General features: G+C 40.6%; 1 protein-coding gene across 1 annotated transcript in view; it reads left to right on the top strand.

Moving 5' to 3' along the window:
* PLXNC1 (plexin C1) overlaps window positions 1-14089 on the top strand; it is a 152188-nt gene that overhangs the window by 51928 nt on the left and 86171 nt on the right. Inside the window, exon 5 of the mRNA XM_043447429.1 lies at window positions 9509-9623. Within this exon, the coding sequence (XP_043303364.1) occupies window positions 9509-9623 (115 nt within the window). The remainder of the gene's footprint in view (window positions 1-9508; window positions 9624-14089) is intronic.

Below are 14089 nucleotides of genomic sequence, written 5' to 3'. Positions count from 1 at the left end.
CTGTTAGAAGAGCTGTGAATATTTCAAAGCAGAAGGTGGAGAGGAGATGAAACCATGAAGGCACCCAGGCAGCTGACAGTGGCTGGCACAGAGGGAATGCTTAACCATACTTAGAAGCCAGTTTTGTTTGGTCCAACTTCAGTCTCCAGACTACTTATCCTCACATCTTTTTAATTGATGCTGTGTCTCTCGAGCAGGTACCATTAGAAACACCCCTTTTAGTAAATATATGTTTTAATGGAATAGATTTTTTTTTTTTTTTGAAATGACCTTATCTCAGCAGGCACTTTCATAAGTATATATCGATTGGCTTTTAAAAATTCCTCAGATGTTTTCACTTGTCTTGGTGACCTGGTACTTTTCCTGTTCCCAACAACAACTCCACACTGAAACCAATGTTCCTGCCTTCATTGGAAGCCTTCCTGCCAGGCTTTGGTGTTTTTGCTCTTGGGTACCAGTGAGGTTTTGTAGCATTTGGGCCCTTGTATCCCGCTTTAGGGAGAGTGGACCATTTCTGAAACACCCCGCGTGGGATTTGATGTTACTCTCAGGAAAATGAAATTTTATTGCTGCCAGCTTTTTACTGATGGGGTAAACCGAGGTCCTAAGAGGCCAAAGAGTGTGCTTCCCGTTACAGAACAAATGTGTCGGAGAGCAACTTGGAACCCAGATCTTCCTGACTTGAGAGGCATCATTTCCAATCTTTATTTCCAGGCTACCTATTCTGTACGAACGCCTCCCTTAAATTCCTCAGTTCAGGGTATGCCTTTGGAAATTAAAACACCAACTCCTGGTGCACTCATCACCCACCAAAGAACCACATGGGGTGAAGGCCACAAATCCCTTTTTTGTGTGAGTGTTTCAGTCTGCAAATGTGTTTCATGTGTGCTGAATAGCTCCAAGTGTCAAGACAAAGGCCGGTTTTCCACCACGCCAGTGAACTGGCCAGCCCAGTGAACAAAAATCAGTGAAACAACTTCTGCTGGTATCGTGGAGACATAGACAAGAATTTAGTCACTTGAACATTTAATTCTTAATCCAGTTCAGTGAACGTGTGTTGAATGCCAGCCTTGGGCCAAGTCCGGTACTAGGCCCTAGGGAGACAAAAATGAATAAGGCTCTGCCCAGTGGAAGCTCACAGGTTAGTGTGGGAAGCAGGTACCAGCCAGTACACCATGAAAAAATGCTGTCATAGCTGGTATTTCAAGGCATGGGGAGACCCCAGAGAACCCTTGGGCAGAGGAGGAGGGAGGGTTATGATTAAGAGCCTTCCAAGAAGCCGTGAGCTGAGTCTCCCTCCGTATATGGAAAGGGCAGGCTGATTGTTGATCGGGTGTGTGTGAGCAATGCAGGGGCAGTCCAGGTACCCCTGCGGCCCAGATGCCTGGCACACCAGTATTATTTTGTGGCTTACGTCATTCAAACCTTTTACCTAAGTTCTGTTTCATTTGCCTATGTAATAAATATAATAACAGCTACTAATATTTACTGAGGCATTATTGGAAGCCTCAGTTAAATAGATGTACATTTTTTAAACAACTCTTTGATCTATGTTTTTGTAGGTGTGCGTTAAGTAGATGTACATTTTTGTAACAATTCCATGAAATAGAAGTGATTATTATCTACGCTTCTGCAGCTGGAAAGCCTGAAACAGAGAAGGTGTGATTTACCCAACGTCACCCGCTTATAATTGGCAGCTCCACCCACCACTTCTTCACTAAGTTCTAGCCTGGTTTGGTCTTCAATCAGTTCCTTGCAGAGACGAGACTTTAAGTGAGCTCAGGATCTTAGCATTTGCTGTTCCTTCTGTCTAGAATGCTGTTCCTACTGCTCTTGATGTGGCTAGGTGGTTTTCATCCTTGAGATCTGAGCTGAAATGCCATCTTCCTTTTTAATTTAAGTTTTTGGCCATGCTGCATAGCTTGCGGGATCTCAGTTCCCCAACCAGGAACTGAACCCAGGTCATGGCAATGAAAGGCTGGAATCCTAATCACTAGGCCACCAGGGAATTCCTTGAAATGCCATCTTTCTTGACTAGCTTACCTAAAGTAGTTCCTTGCTGCTATATTTTTTTTATTTCTGCTGCAAACTAGCCTTGATTTGCAACTGTTTAAATTATTGTCTGCTTATTTGGTTTTGGTCCATGTGCCTCACCAGAATATAAGCTCATTAAGAGGGGAGCTTTAACTGGCTTAAACATCCATACATCCCCAGTTCTCAGTATTTGGTATCTGGGGGGCACTCAGACAATACTTGTAGAAGGAATCCTAGATGTGGCCTTAGGCCCTAGGGGCTGCCAAGGTGAATAAGGCAGGCTTTTCCCTTGGGGATCTTACAGTGTGGTCGGAGAGACAGACAGACAGCAACCAGCGCATCATGCTGTGTATATCAGAAGCATGTGTAAGAAGCCGTGAGCTGAGTAAGGTGCCCATACGGACACAGCGGAGGGCATGACTGCTTTGCCTGGAGGCTGGGCAGACATGGAGGAGGCGATTACTGAACTTGGAGCACCATTTCACCAATACTGCAGGCCTTTGGACATTCTGCACATGCCGAGAAGAGCCGGGCAGGTTTCCCTGCATGTGTTTGTTAAGTAATTGCTCTTTGTGAGGTGCCATGGACTAAGTATTAGTGATGGATGTCTTTAGGAGCTTGTAAATTAAATAGACTTATCAATCCATGATTGTCTGGGGGTGAGTTTGGAAAAGAAGGCAGGGACTCAATCATAGTATTTGGTACCAAGATGAGCGTGAAAACATGTGTTCTAGGCTCCAGGTCATGAAAGGGATGTAGGTAGAGGAGTCTGGTGTAGGTGGAAGGGTGCCATTGAAGATTTTTCAGTAGAAGTGGTGTAATCAGTTCTGGACTTGAGAATACCTAGGCATTGGTGTGGAGGGCTGACTAGAGGCAGGGAGGAGGGAGGCCAGTCAGAAAGCTGCTGCAGGAGCCTGGGTGACAGGTGATAGGTGAGGGCAGATTGTGGGAGATGGCATAAAGCAATGCTTGGAACGAATAGGACATGATCAACTGAGTATGAGAGATGAGAAACAAGAGCCCAAAAAAGCCTAAAGTTTTCCAATTTGATATTCCATTTGGATTATTGCTCATTAACCAAGATTTAAGTGCTTCCCAGTGTGCGTGGCTAGGACTTCTAATCCTTCGATAAAAACGTTGGAAGATGTGCATTATCCATTCCTATCTTGTACGTTACCAAGTACACCAGCCTATTGAAGGCTCTGAGAAGTCCTGCAGCAGAGAAGATCATTTAATTTTATTTAACTAGTGTTCCCCAAATTTCTTAAGCCTTTTTAATACTAACATCTAAAACAACCTGAAGAACACACTTGGAGAACGGCTGAGAAATGGAATAAAACCTGTATTTTCCCACAGGGCTCAGGCTCTGGGAAGATGTATTTATTTTTATTTTGGCCTTTATGATGTTGTTATCCTGGAAACCTTTGAAAATTCTGAGCTGTTTGGCACAGTCCTAAGTGTATGAAGACCAGTGCCAGACTGCTGAGATTCATACCATGCTGTCTAATCTCTCTGTGCCTCAGTTTCCTCATCATTGAAATGGAGCTGATAACAATAATACCTACTTCCTGAGGTGGCTATAAGATCAACAAATTCCAGAAAGTCCTAGAAACAGCACCCAGCCCCTGGAAAGGGCTCCATAAGCAAGGGCCCTGGCGAGGGGCAGTATGGGGTAGGAGATGAGACATGGTCTTGGAAGCAGCACTGCCTGATTTGGTATCTCAACCCCTCTGCTTCCTAACTCTGTGACCCCGGGAAACAATATGGAGCCTTCTTGCCTCCAGTTTTCCCCAGCTGTAAAAAGCAAGGGAATTTGTCGTACCTACTTGATAGTTTTGTGAAGAATAAATGAATCAAATCATATGAAAGAACATCTCCTGGCATGTTAGATGTTTTCACTTTTAAAAAAATCTAAATTGTTTCTGTTATTAGCATCATTTTCTTATGTAGGTTGGCTTTTCATCACTGGAGCTGAAATTCAGTTTTTCAGCTTTCCTGGCAAGTTATTTTGGTCTTGTATTTTGGCACCCCCCTTGGCTGACTCTGGAGGCCTAGAATTCAGAGTTGAGTTTGTCACAGTGACTTCTCATTCTCTTCTTTTCAGTTGAGATTGGTTTTTCCATCTCGTGGGGTAACAATGTTAATGAAAGTCCTTCGATTCTCGGGACCACCTGGTCCCTCCTCTGGGCTCTGTGCCCTTCTGAAAAAATGCAGACATCTGTTTCAAATCTCTTAGCAGAAGACCTTGGGATGCTCTTGTGGCAAAATCTTCCCCCAGTCACCGACACAGTCTCCTGTTCCTGAGACAGAGGCTGGATTGGTTCCTTGTTAAAAGTTTTCTGATACTGTATCAGTAGAGAATCTTTGGAACTGATCACACCAACCCTCCCATTCAAGCCAATTACCTGATATTTAGTTGTCAGTTTACTTCAGGAACTGTCTCCTCTTAGTGAACAATTAGATTAGAGGATGCTGATGAAATTCGAGTGGCAGGAAATAGAAGTTACATTTCTGAGTTCAGAGTTTCTATTTCAAGGTTGACTAAGTAGTAAATTCTTAGGGAGAGAGTCTAGCCTAATAGAGTCAGATTTTCAAGGTCCCCCAGCCCATCCCCTGGGCATTTCACTTGCCTGCATGCCTGGCAACTTCAGCTCATTTCTAGAGGTGGGTCTCCCAGTTCTTTATGTCGGCATGAAAACAATTAATAATTTAAGTCATCCCCATTAAAAAATAGAAATACTGTATAAATGCAATACTGTAATAATAAATTTAAAAGTCGATCCAGCTGGGCACTGTTCCCAGACTACCAGCCAAGCAGAAACACAAGAAGAAAAACTGCTATATAATGCAAATGGATTCAATCTCATTGTTTTCTGCTACTCTTATATTGCAAATATATAGAATTGAAGTTACATTGCAAATAAATAGGTTTTGTGGGTTAAAACCTGGAGACTTAATCACTGTTTATAACATTATTTCTATGGGGAGAAAGGTGTATTCCATATTACAAACAGAGGGTTTGCAAGCCAATTTTTGGAATACAATAGATTTGTGAATTGGGGGCTTCCTGGAATCTTAACCTCTAATTGGGTGTTTTGTATTCAGGGCTAGTGATGGGTGAACATTCAAGGCCTCTCTGTATTTGCCTCCCAAATCCATGCTCCCTCCTCATTCTGGAGGCTCTGTCTCACCTTCTCCATTCTAAGCTCCTGGGGTCTTCATCTCTCTCGCCTTGTCCTGGCCCAGCCCCACCCTCCAACCACAATGGGGCCCAAGGAAGCCAGGAGGAACTCTAAATGTCATTATTTTTTTTTTCCAGTGGGTTTTGAAAAAAAAATAAATAAATAAATGTCATTATTTTTGTGCACCTTATTAAATGGCAGCTAGGAGCCTGGCGGGCTACAGTCTATGAGGTCGCAAAGAGTCAGGCATGACTGACATGTCGTAACACGTAGGGCTCACAGATGACCGTGCAGCCGAGTGGCCAAGTGTGTGGCTCTGAAACCAGACTTCAGACACTTGAAGCTGTAAAACCTTGGCACATTGTAAACACCTCTCTGAGCCTCCATTTCGTCCCTGTAGAGCAACGTGGTTTTGAGGACTGATATGTGTGCATGCTCAGTCTTGTCTGACTCTTTGTGACCCCTGGCTCCTCCTGTAGCCCTCCAGGCTCCTCTGTCCATGGAAATTTCCAGGCAAGAATACTGGAGCCGATTGCCATTGCTCCTTCGGGGGATTGAACCCGCATCTTCTGCGTCTCCTGCAGAACGGCGGCAGGTCCCCCCAGGTAGATACCTGGTGGGGCGGTGACGCAGGGACATCGGGCTTTAGAAAGATTTCCGCGAACTCAGGAAGCAAACACACTGGCGGCAGACACTTTCTGAATTCGAAACAGCAAACTTAGATAAGTGTCTGGAATCTCCCTGTTCAGAGTTTTGAACAAACTAGGAGTTAAGGGGAAGGGGGGGTGGTCCACATATGTATACAGTTGAGTAACAATCTCTAACTCTTATTATTTTGAACAGGTTAAGCTCTACAGTAGATATTATGAACAAGCCTTCTTAAGTAGTTTAATTCACTAAATTGAATTCATGGTCCTTTTACCTAGTAAAAGTTTTTTTTTTAATTAACTTTTGGTTTTTGGCCTTTTTTTTTTCTTCAGGCAGTTTTTTCTATCCATTAGTGCGGATTCTATTAATTTACGAGTAGGCTAGTGTCTGCATGTTGGCCTTATTTTGTAGGCATGAAATCTAGCTGGATGTAAGGGCCAGAAAAATATTAATTGGGAGTCCTAGAACTTTGGGAAAGACCCTCCATGGAGAGTGGGGCAACAGCATAAGATAAGAAAAGCAAATATATGTCTGCCATTTTTTTTTCCAGAATATGCTCATTCTAATTTGAATCCCCTTTTCCTCCTATCTTTCCTCCTATCTGAAGAAATTATCCTGAAGTCAGTTAAGAAATCAGCCTATCGGAGGTTGCTTCACTGAGGATCAGCCTTGCCGAGACCTGAGTCTGAAAATGAGATTTTAATTTTATTTGGGCAAAGGCTTAAGTGTCTATGCACTTGACCATTGCTTTTGTGGATGTATAGGAACAAGAGTGATGGCTTTCAAAAAGGACCATTTTGGTTTTGTTTACTAAAACGTGGGAGCTCTGAGGTCTGTTCCCCCCCGGAGAAAGTTTATGTGGGTAACATGCTGTCATGAAGATTTTATCATCTGCAGTATTGAACAAGTAATAAGATATTGTTGTTGGTTGACCATCTGGTTATACGTTCTTGGCGTTATGATTTGCTTTTTAATTTTTATTTTTCAGCTGGCGAGAAACAGGGCATGAGATCTCAAAGGTGTTTTATAAACCAGGAATTTATGTTCAGTTGCTTAACATGGTTCAATTTTGTTTTCGCCTTATACAAAATAGGAAGTGAAAGGTCTATCACATATATATGTGTGTGTGTGTGTGTGTGTATATACATATATATATGCTTCAGTGTTAAGTCGCTTCAGTCCTGTCTGACTCTTTGCAACCACATGGACTGTAGCCTGCCAGGCTCCTCTGCCCATGGGATTCTCCAGGCAAGAATACTGAAGTGGGTTGCCATGCCCTCCTCCGGGGGATTTTCCTGACCCAGGGATCAAACACGTGTCTCTTATGTCTCCTGCGTTGGCAGGCAGATTCTTTACCACTAGCACCACCTGGGAAGCCTATATATAAACATGTATTTTTTCCCCAAAAGATAAACTGAAAACCTTGAAAACCTCAGTTTCTAATTTGTCCCCTCTCTAGCCCCCAATTCAAACTTTTAACTTATATTAAAAGTAGTCTCTTCACTGTAAGTACAAGTCAGACATAAACCCTAAGGAAACTCTGGAAAGAAAACTCACCTACAGAAAGGACTTAAGGAGATTTCATATTTCATCCATTCATTCAAAAATGTTTGTTGAAACCCTAGTATTTGCATATCATGTTGTCAGACACTGAAAGATCTGCAGAAGAAATATTAAAGACAGTCTTCCTTCTTTTGAGGAGCTTACAGCTTATTGGGGGGCATGACATAGACACATAAAACAGTTAAGTTGTAATTCAAGGCAGCATATGATTAAATACCAAAATGTGTGGTTCCAACAAGAAATGCTATAGGAGTTCAGAAAAGGGAGTGATAATTCAGTGGCACTACTGTTTTCTGCCTACAAATTGGCAAATTGTAGCACTATTTGTATGAAATATTTTACACTTGTTTTTTTGGCAGCCTTAGGCCTTGACTCCCAGGCAGTATTAAAAGCCTGCAAAAACATTTGTACTCCACTCTCTTTAGAACTGGCTTTTTTTTTTTTTTTGGCCTCCTTTTAGACAGAGGAAGTGCCTTATACAAACTGGAATGCCCCTGAGAGAGAGGCAGGTCTTTTTTGACAGTCATCATCGCTTTCTAATACAAAACGGGGAACCAGCCTTGTCCTGTGTGTTTCAATCCAGCAGAATGTGTCCCTCCATTGAAAACTCTCCCTGACATTGAGAGGAGGTTTAATTTGAACTTAATGTCCGTGACGGACGAGCTAGCCATCAAGGGTCAGATAAATTTATGACTGTGGAGAATTGCTGATGAAAATCCCTGTGGTCCTGATATTGGAGAAGGAGCTGACACAGGTGGAGGAGAGCTTGGACACAGATGTGCTGCTTTGGAAGCAGGGTTCCCCGAGATGGGAGAAGATGATGACACGCTGAAAGAATTGCACTTGGGGGTGATGTCTAATGAAACTCACTGGCTTCCTGTTCTATTTCTGTCATATTCAAATTAGCGCAGCGCTCAAAGATGAAGCCGTGAGGCCTAAATTTATTCTTAAGAATTTAAAAAAAAAAGAAGAAGAAAAAGAAATAAAATGCTTGTCAAATATACTGTTTTGGACCACACTTGTCTCCACTCACTTCCTTTCAGGGACTCCCCAGAGTTGAATGAGGTTATTATTTAGTTGCTTTCAATCTCATGTGATTCACGAATTTTCAGTTTCTTTTAAAACTTACTGGTTCTCCTCCACCGCTTCATTTTAACCCTGGACTTCAAGAAGGCAGAGGTAACAGAGGTTTTGTTCTTTCCTTGATACCATTCAGTAGAATGTCTGTGGAGTCCAACACCATTTGGAAACCAAGTGACCTTTGGCATTCATTCTTGTTGAGTTGGCCGCCCTGCTGGTGAGGCAGGAGTTCCCAAGTTTTCATGACCTAGAGTGACCAAGACAGGCATAGGCGAAGCAGTGATTTCACCTTCAGCTTATGATGGTGTTTATCAAAGTAGCTGGTCCTGACCACAGCTTAAGATTTCTTTGGGGACATCCTCTGAGCTGGCTGACTTGGGGAGGTGGCCCTGGCAAATGTTTCACCCAATATCTTTTGATATAATTTGGTATCTGTCTAAATAAATGTAATGTAGCAGATGGTTCTGGAATGTCTTATCAAATTCTTGGGAAGACTCTGCCCTTGCAATATGTTTATTTGATTATCATACTGCAAAGCACAAAAATGGTTGCTTCATTTTTTTTTTTTTTTTAAGCAACAGCAAAAGTTACACAATAGTTTGGTATTCTGGAAATGAATGGCAAACCTAAAATATTTACGATGTGTAAACCTTTTCTTGAGCTGTTCTATGCTAGGTTTTTCTAGAAGGTAGCTCTTTAATTTTAGAATCCAGGAGAGGACGTGTTTTATGTATTTGCAATGTCATCTTGAGAGATGGCTCAGGAGTCTAAGTTCAACATGTCCACATTTGTTCTCAGCTCTGAGACATGATGGAAAAAATGCTCTGCTGGTTTCCTGTTGCTTTTCATGGTTTTAGCATCATGTTCTTATTCTCACCCGAAATCAATAATCCTCATACAAAGTCTGGCATCTTGTACTGAAGCCAAGTATGAGAAAGTTTTAATGATGCATGTTTGGGGTTGCTGTTTTGCTGCCCCCTCCCTTTTTGTTTTTTTGATAGGTGTACTTTTAAAGAAGACTGTGAGCATTTAAATAATTCAGAAAACTGGCTGGATATTTTATCTGGAGCTAAAAAGTGCCCTCAAATTCACCTATTTCGAAGCAGTAAAGATAAGGTAAGAGGAAAGATTTTTAATTTGTCTCTATTGTCTCATTTTAGTCAACTGATGCCAACTTCCTTCTGTGTGTAAAATACCTATTAATGATCAAATAAGCTTACTTATGAGAGTTCACTCAGTTAACTGATACCGTGTGAGCACCAGTTCCTGTGCATTCTGCAAGGTGATGGGGAGATAGCGGAGAATGAAATGCTTCATGAACCTGCCCTCATGGAGTCTGTCATCTTGTGGAGTTGAAGATGACCTTCGGTTGTTGAAATTAAGGAAAAAATGGACTAATGTCATTGAAAAACATTGCTTTAAAAAAGAAGGAAAAAAAAGTTCAGATTCATGGTCAACAAGATTCCTTAAGTGCGACTTAAGTACTGAATTTTATTTTGTTTTTTAGTTCCTTTTCTTGATGTGTTCAGTTTTTTGACAACTGTCTCACGTGCATGCCTTCCGGTGATATTGATAGGGAGAGAAAGCAATACGGGCAGTGAATATTGCAAGGGGGGGCGGTCCCTTGAGAAGTGCATGGGCTCTTGCTATGGCAGTACTATACCGCCTTTGGCAACGCATCAGCCCTGTCATTGGATGAGAGAAATGAAGCAACGTGAGCATATTCATGCATTTTCTGATTCACATACCAGCCTCGCCCCATGGGAAAATGGAATTCCTGCCTTGCAATCTCAGAGGCTGTAAGGAGACATTTTCTCCCTAATTACAGCTCTTGTATTATGAATAACTATACAGAATCACCATCAGCAGCCAGTTGACCTGTCTGCTGAGCTCACTCTGTTTTATTTGAATGCCACATTAACAAGGAGATGGGCCACTTTCTCTTTCCCCTTACACTTTGCCATTTCAAATAGCAAGAACCGTACCACTTAAGATGATTTAACATTTAATAAAAGAGAGCCAGAGCATTTAATGAGTGATAAATAATAAAAGAATCAAGCTTTCAGGTCATAACTGATCAGAACTCATGGATTTCAACTTATTTGGCTGTTGTTACTTTCTATTGCCCTCCCGAGGGTGAGGGTGTGGAGGATAGGTTGGGGGGTGCCCTCCCAAAAAAACCCTTCAAAGCTTTCATCCAAACCTCCACCAGACCTGCACTAGCATGAGCAGATTCTGTGGGAAAATATGCTTAGGTATCTAAGTATAGGTGTGGCCAAATTTTTATTTCTGTTATCAGTCTGAAAAATAGCTGACTTTAGTGCTGATAGAGACTGCTAGAAAATACCGTGATCATTGAATATACCCAGGACTCTGATAAGTGGTTATGATAATGCGTGGCTTTTTTTCTTTTATCGTTTTGAAAATGTTAAGGGGAGTACTTAAGCTAAGTGCAGTGAGGGAAAGTAAGCTGTTCATTGACTAAAAAGAGTAGCTTACACAGTTTGCTTACCTATCTTTGGGTTCACCAGCATAAGTTAATCACCATTCACATCTAGTCTGGAACATGTTTACCACCCAGAGAACCACTGGTACTTTCTTCCCCACCTGGAGTCCCACTGTGGTTTACCCTAATCCCTCTAGAGTCTTCCCACACAAACGCTCTCCAGCTCACCGCCACTCTCAAGGTTAAGAAGATAAGAGTTTAGCAATTTGAGTAAAGCTATTCTTTGAAGCCAACTCTGGGCTGATTATTTTAGTAACATTGATAAGATGTCTGTCTCCAGCTCTTGGTCATATTATTTCAAAATATTTCCTGTCTTTATGGTTAACTGTGACTTGCTGAGAGTCTCGGATCCTTGGTTATTTAAGTAATTTCTTATCCTGAACCTATAGAGCTGGAAGTCTATTGTCTTCTCCAGTTCTAGCTATCACAATAACTTGGTTCAAAGAGCGTTTGCTCACTGCAAATAACATTCTAGTACCTTTCTTGGTACAAAAAAAAAAAAAAAAAACCAGATGCATATAATACAGAGCCTCTTGTTTACACAAGACAACTAGAAGGTAGTATATTCTCATCCTTGTTATGAAATTGGCATTAAAAAGAGAGAAGTAGAGCAATTCTAATTGCCATGGAGGAATATTATGAGATTTTGTTGAATAAAAATATCAAGATGCAGAAAAGGATATCTAGCGTGGTCTTATATTGATCCAAAAATGTCCCTCTATATGTTTATGACTGTGTCTCTCTATGATTAGTTGAGCATGGAGAAAAAGGTGAGAGAAATCATACTAGGTTGTAAATTCATACTAGGATTCATACTAGGCTCCCATGATGAAACAATCCGTGTGGTGGAGGAAAGGTCAGAGATAGATTTAAAAAAGAGAGATGACTGAAATCCTCACATACACAGACACACACCAAAAGGGGTGCGTGGCAGCCCATTCTTACATTATGTAAAATTATATGTTTGGATGTGAGAGCTGGACAATACAAAAGGCTGAGTGACAGAGAATTGATGCCTTTGAATTGTGGTTCTGGAGAAGGCTCTTGGGAGTCCCTTGGACTGCAAGGAGATCAAACCAGTCTATCTTAAAGGAAATGAACCCTGAATATTCATTGGAAGGACTGTTGGTGAAGCTGAAGCTCCAATACACTGGCCCACTGATGAGAAGAGCTGACTCGTTGGAAAAGCCCCTGATGCTGAGAAAGATTGAAGGCAGGAGGAGAAGGGGACGACAGAGGATGAGGTGATTGGATGGCATCACTGACCCAGTGGGCGTGAGTTTGGGCAGACTCTCGGAGAGTGAAAGACAATGGAAGCCTGGTGTGCCACAGTCCGTGGGGTCAGAGTTAGACATGACTGAGCGACTGAACAACAATACCTATAAGGAGATTTTTAACAGTAAAAATGGTTTATACTAGTAAAGAGAGAAAAGATGTAGGAATAAAAGTATTCCCCACAAATAGCATGGTTCCTAAAAGAGAAAACAGAAACATTCTTTTACAAATCAGAACAGAAACATGGAATTCTGTCACTGAAACAACCAACATTGTTTTTAAAGTTGCATGGGCAGTAATACAAGAAACAAGTGTTAATAATATAAATAATTATTGGAATGGAATAGACAAAAATATTATTTGCTCATCTTAAGTGGGTGTATTGATATATCTGTAAAATCTAAATATATTAGCTTTTAAAACTATTCAAATTAATAAAGGTCAAATAAAGTGCTAATGTTCAGTAAACGTTCAAGTATCAATAACCTTATGACATGTAAGACAAACTGTTAACACATTAATAAAAGATCCCATTCATTAAAAACAATGGAAATACTCAGGCTCAAACCTGCAGAGTGAGGTATGTAAATTGTGTTTTAAAATTATTTTTTCTGGGAGATACGTGTTGAAGCCACGTACCAGAACAGTGATTTTGACTATGCAACAGTTTTTCTTAGTTTTTTTCTAATAGTAATTAGATAGTGAGGCAGTGGTCTATTGAGGTTAATTATAATTCATAATAAGGAAATCTTATCAATTAAAAGTGTAAATAAATATAAAAATAAAAACAAAAAACAGGTATTTTCTTGAAAGATATGAAAAGCGTGTTAAATATATCCAGACATATACTATGTTTCTTGGTGAGACAATATCATAAAAATGTCACTATTTCCTCGGTCTGTTGTCTAGATTTCATGTCATCCCAGTAAAAATTTGAATAGTTTTTGTCTTAAAAGTGAAGTCATTCAGTCATGTCCGACTCTTTGCGACCCCATGGACTATAGCCTACCAGGCTCCTTCATCCATGGACTTTTCCGGGCAAGGACACTGGAGTGGGTTGCCATTTCCTTCTCCACGGGATCTTCACGACCCAAGGATTGATCCCGGGTCTCCTGCACTGCAGACGGACTCTTTACCATCTGAGCCATCAGGGAAGCCCTAAAATTAATGTATAAAATTCATCTGAAATACTAATGTGAATTGGTCAAGAATATCCAAGATATATATTGAAAAAAAGAAAATTATTTAAGCAAGACCATTTCCATATGATTATAAACACATACATAGTGGCAATAATTTAGCCCATGACTCTTGTTTAAAAATAAGAATATAGGGACTTCCCTGGTGGTCTAATGGTTAAGACTCCATGCTCCCAATGTAGGGAGCATGGGTTTAATCCCCATGGGTTGGGGAACTAAGATCCCACATGCTTCGTGGTGAGGCCTAAAAACATAAATAGAAAATAAGAATATAGATTCATGGAATAGGCTACAAAACTCAGAAATAGATGTAAAAAATTTAAAGATTGTTTATCATGAATTAAGAGGAAACAAAAGAATTATTTCATAAAAAGTTGCTGAAATAACTGGCTTACAGTATGAAAATGTAATTTAATTCACATTTTTTACATGAAATATAAATTTTAGGCTAATTAAGAAATTCATCTAGAAACCTAACACAGAAAATAATTGAGCGTCAGATAATTTGGAAGTATAATTTTCTTGGATCTGAAACACTATATCATGTAATAGCAAGAGAAAAATATTCATATACTTGACTTTAAAAAAAAAATCTATACCAC

Source organism: Cervus canadensis, chromosome 25 (assembly GCF_019320065.1).
Source record: "Cervus canadensis isolate Bull #8, Minnesota chromosome 25, ASM1932006v1, whole genome shotgun sequence".
In the NCBI taxonomy this organism is placed as follows: domain Eukaryota; kingdom Metazoa; phylum Chordata; class Mammalia; order Artiodactyla; family Cervidae; genus Cervus; species Cervus canadensis.
This window is presented reverse-complemented; position numbering and strand designations above follow the sequence as displayed.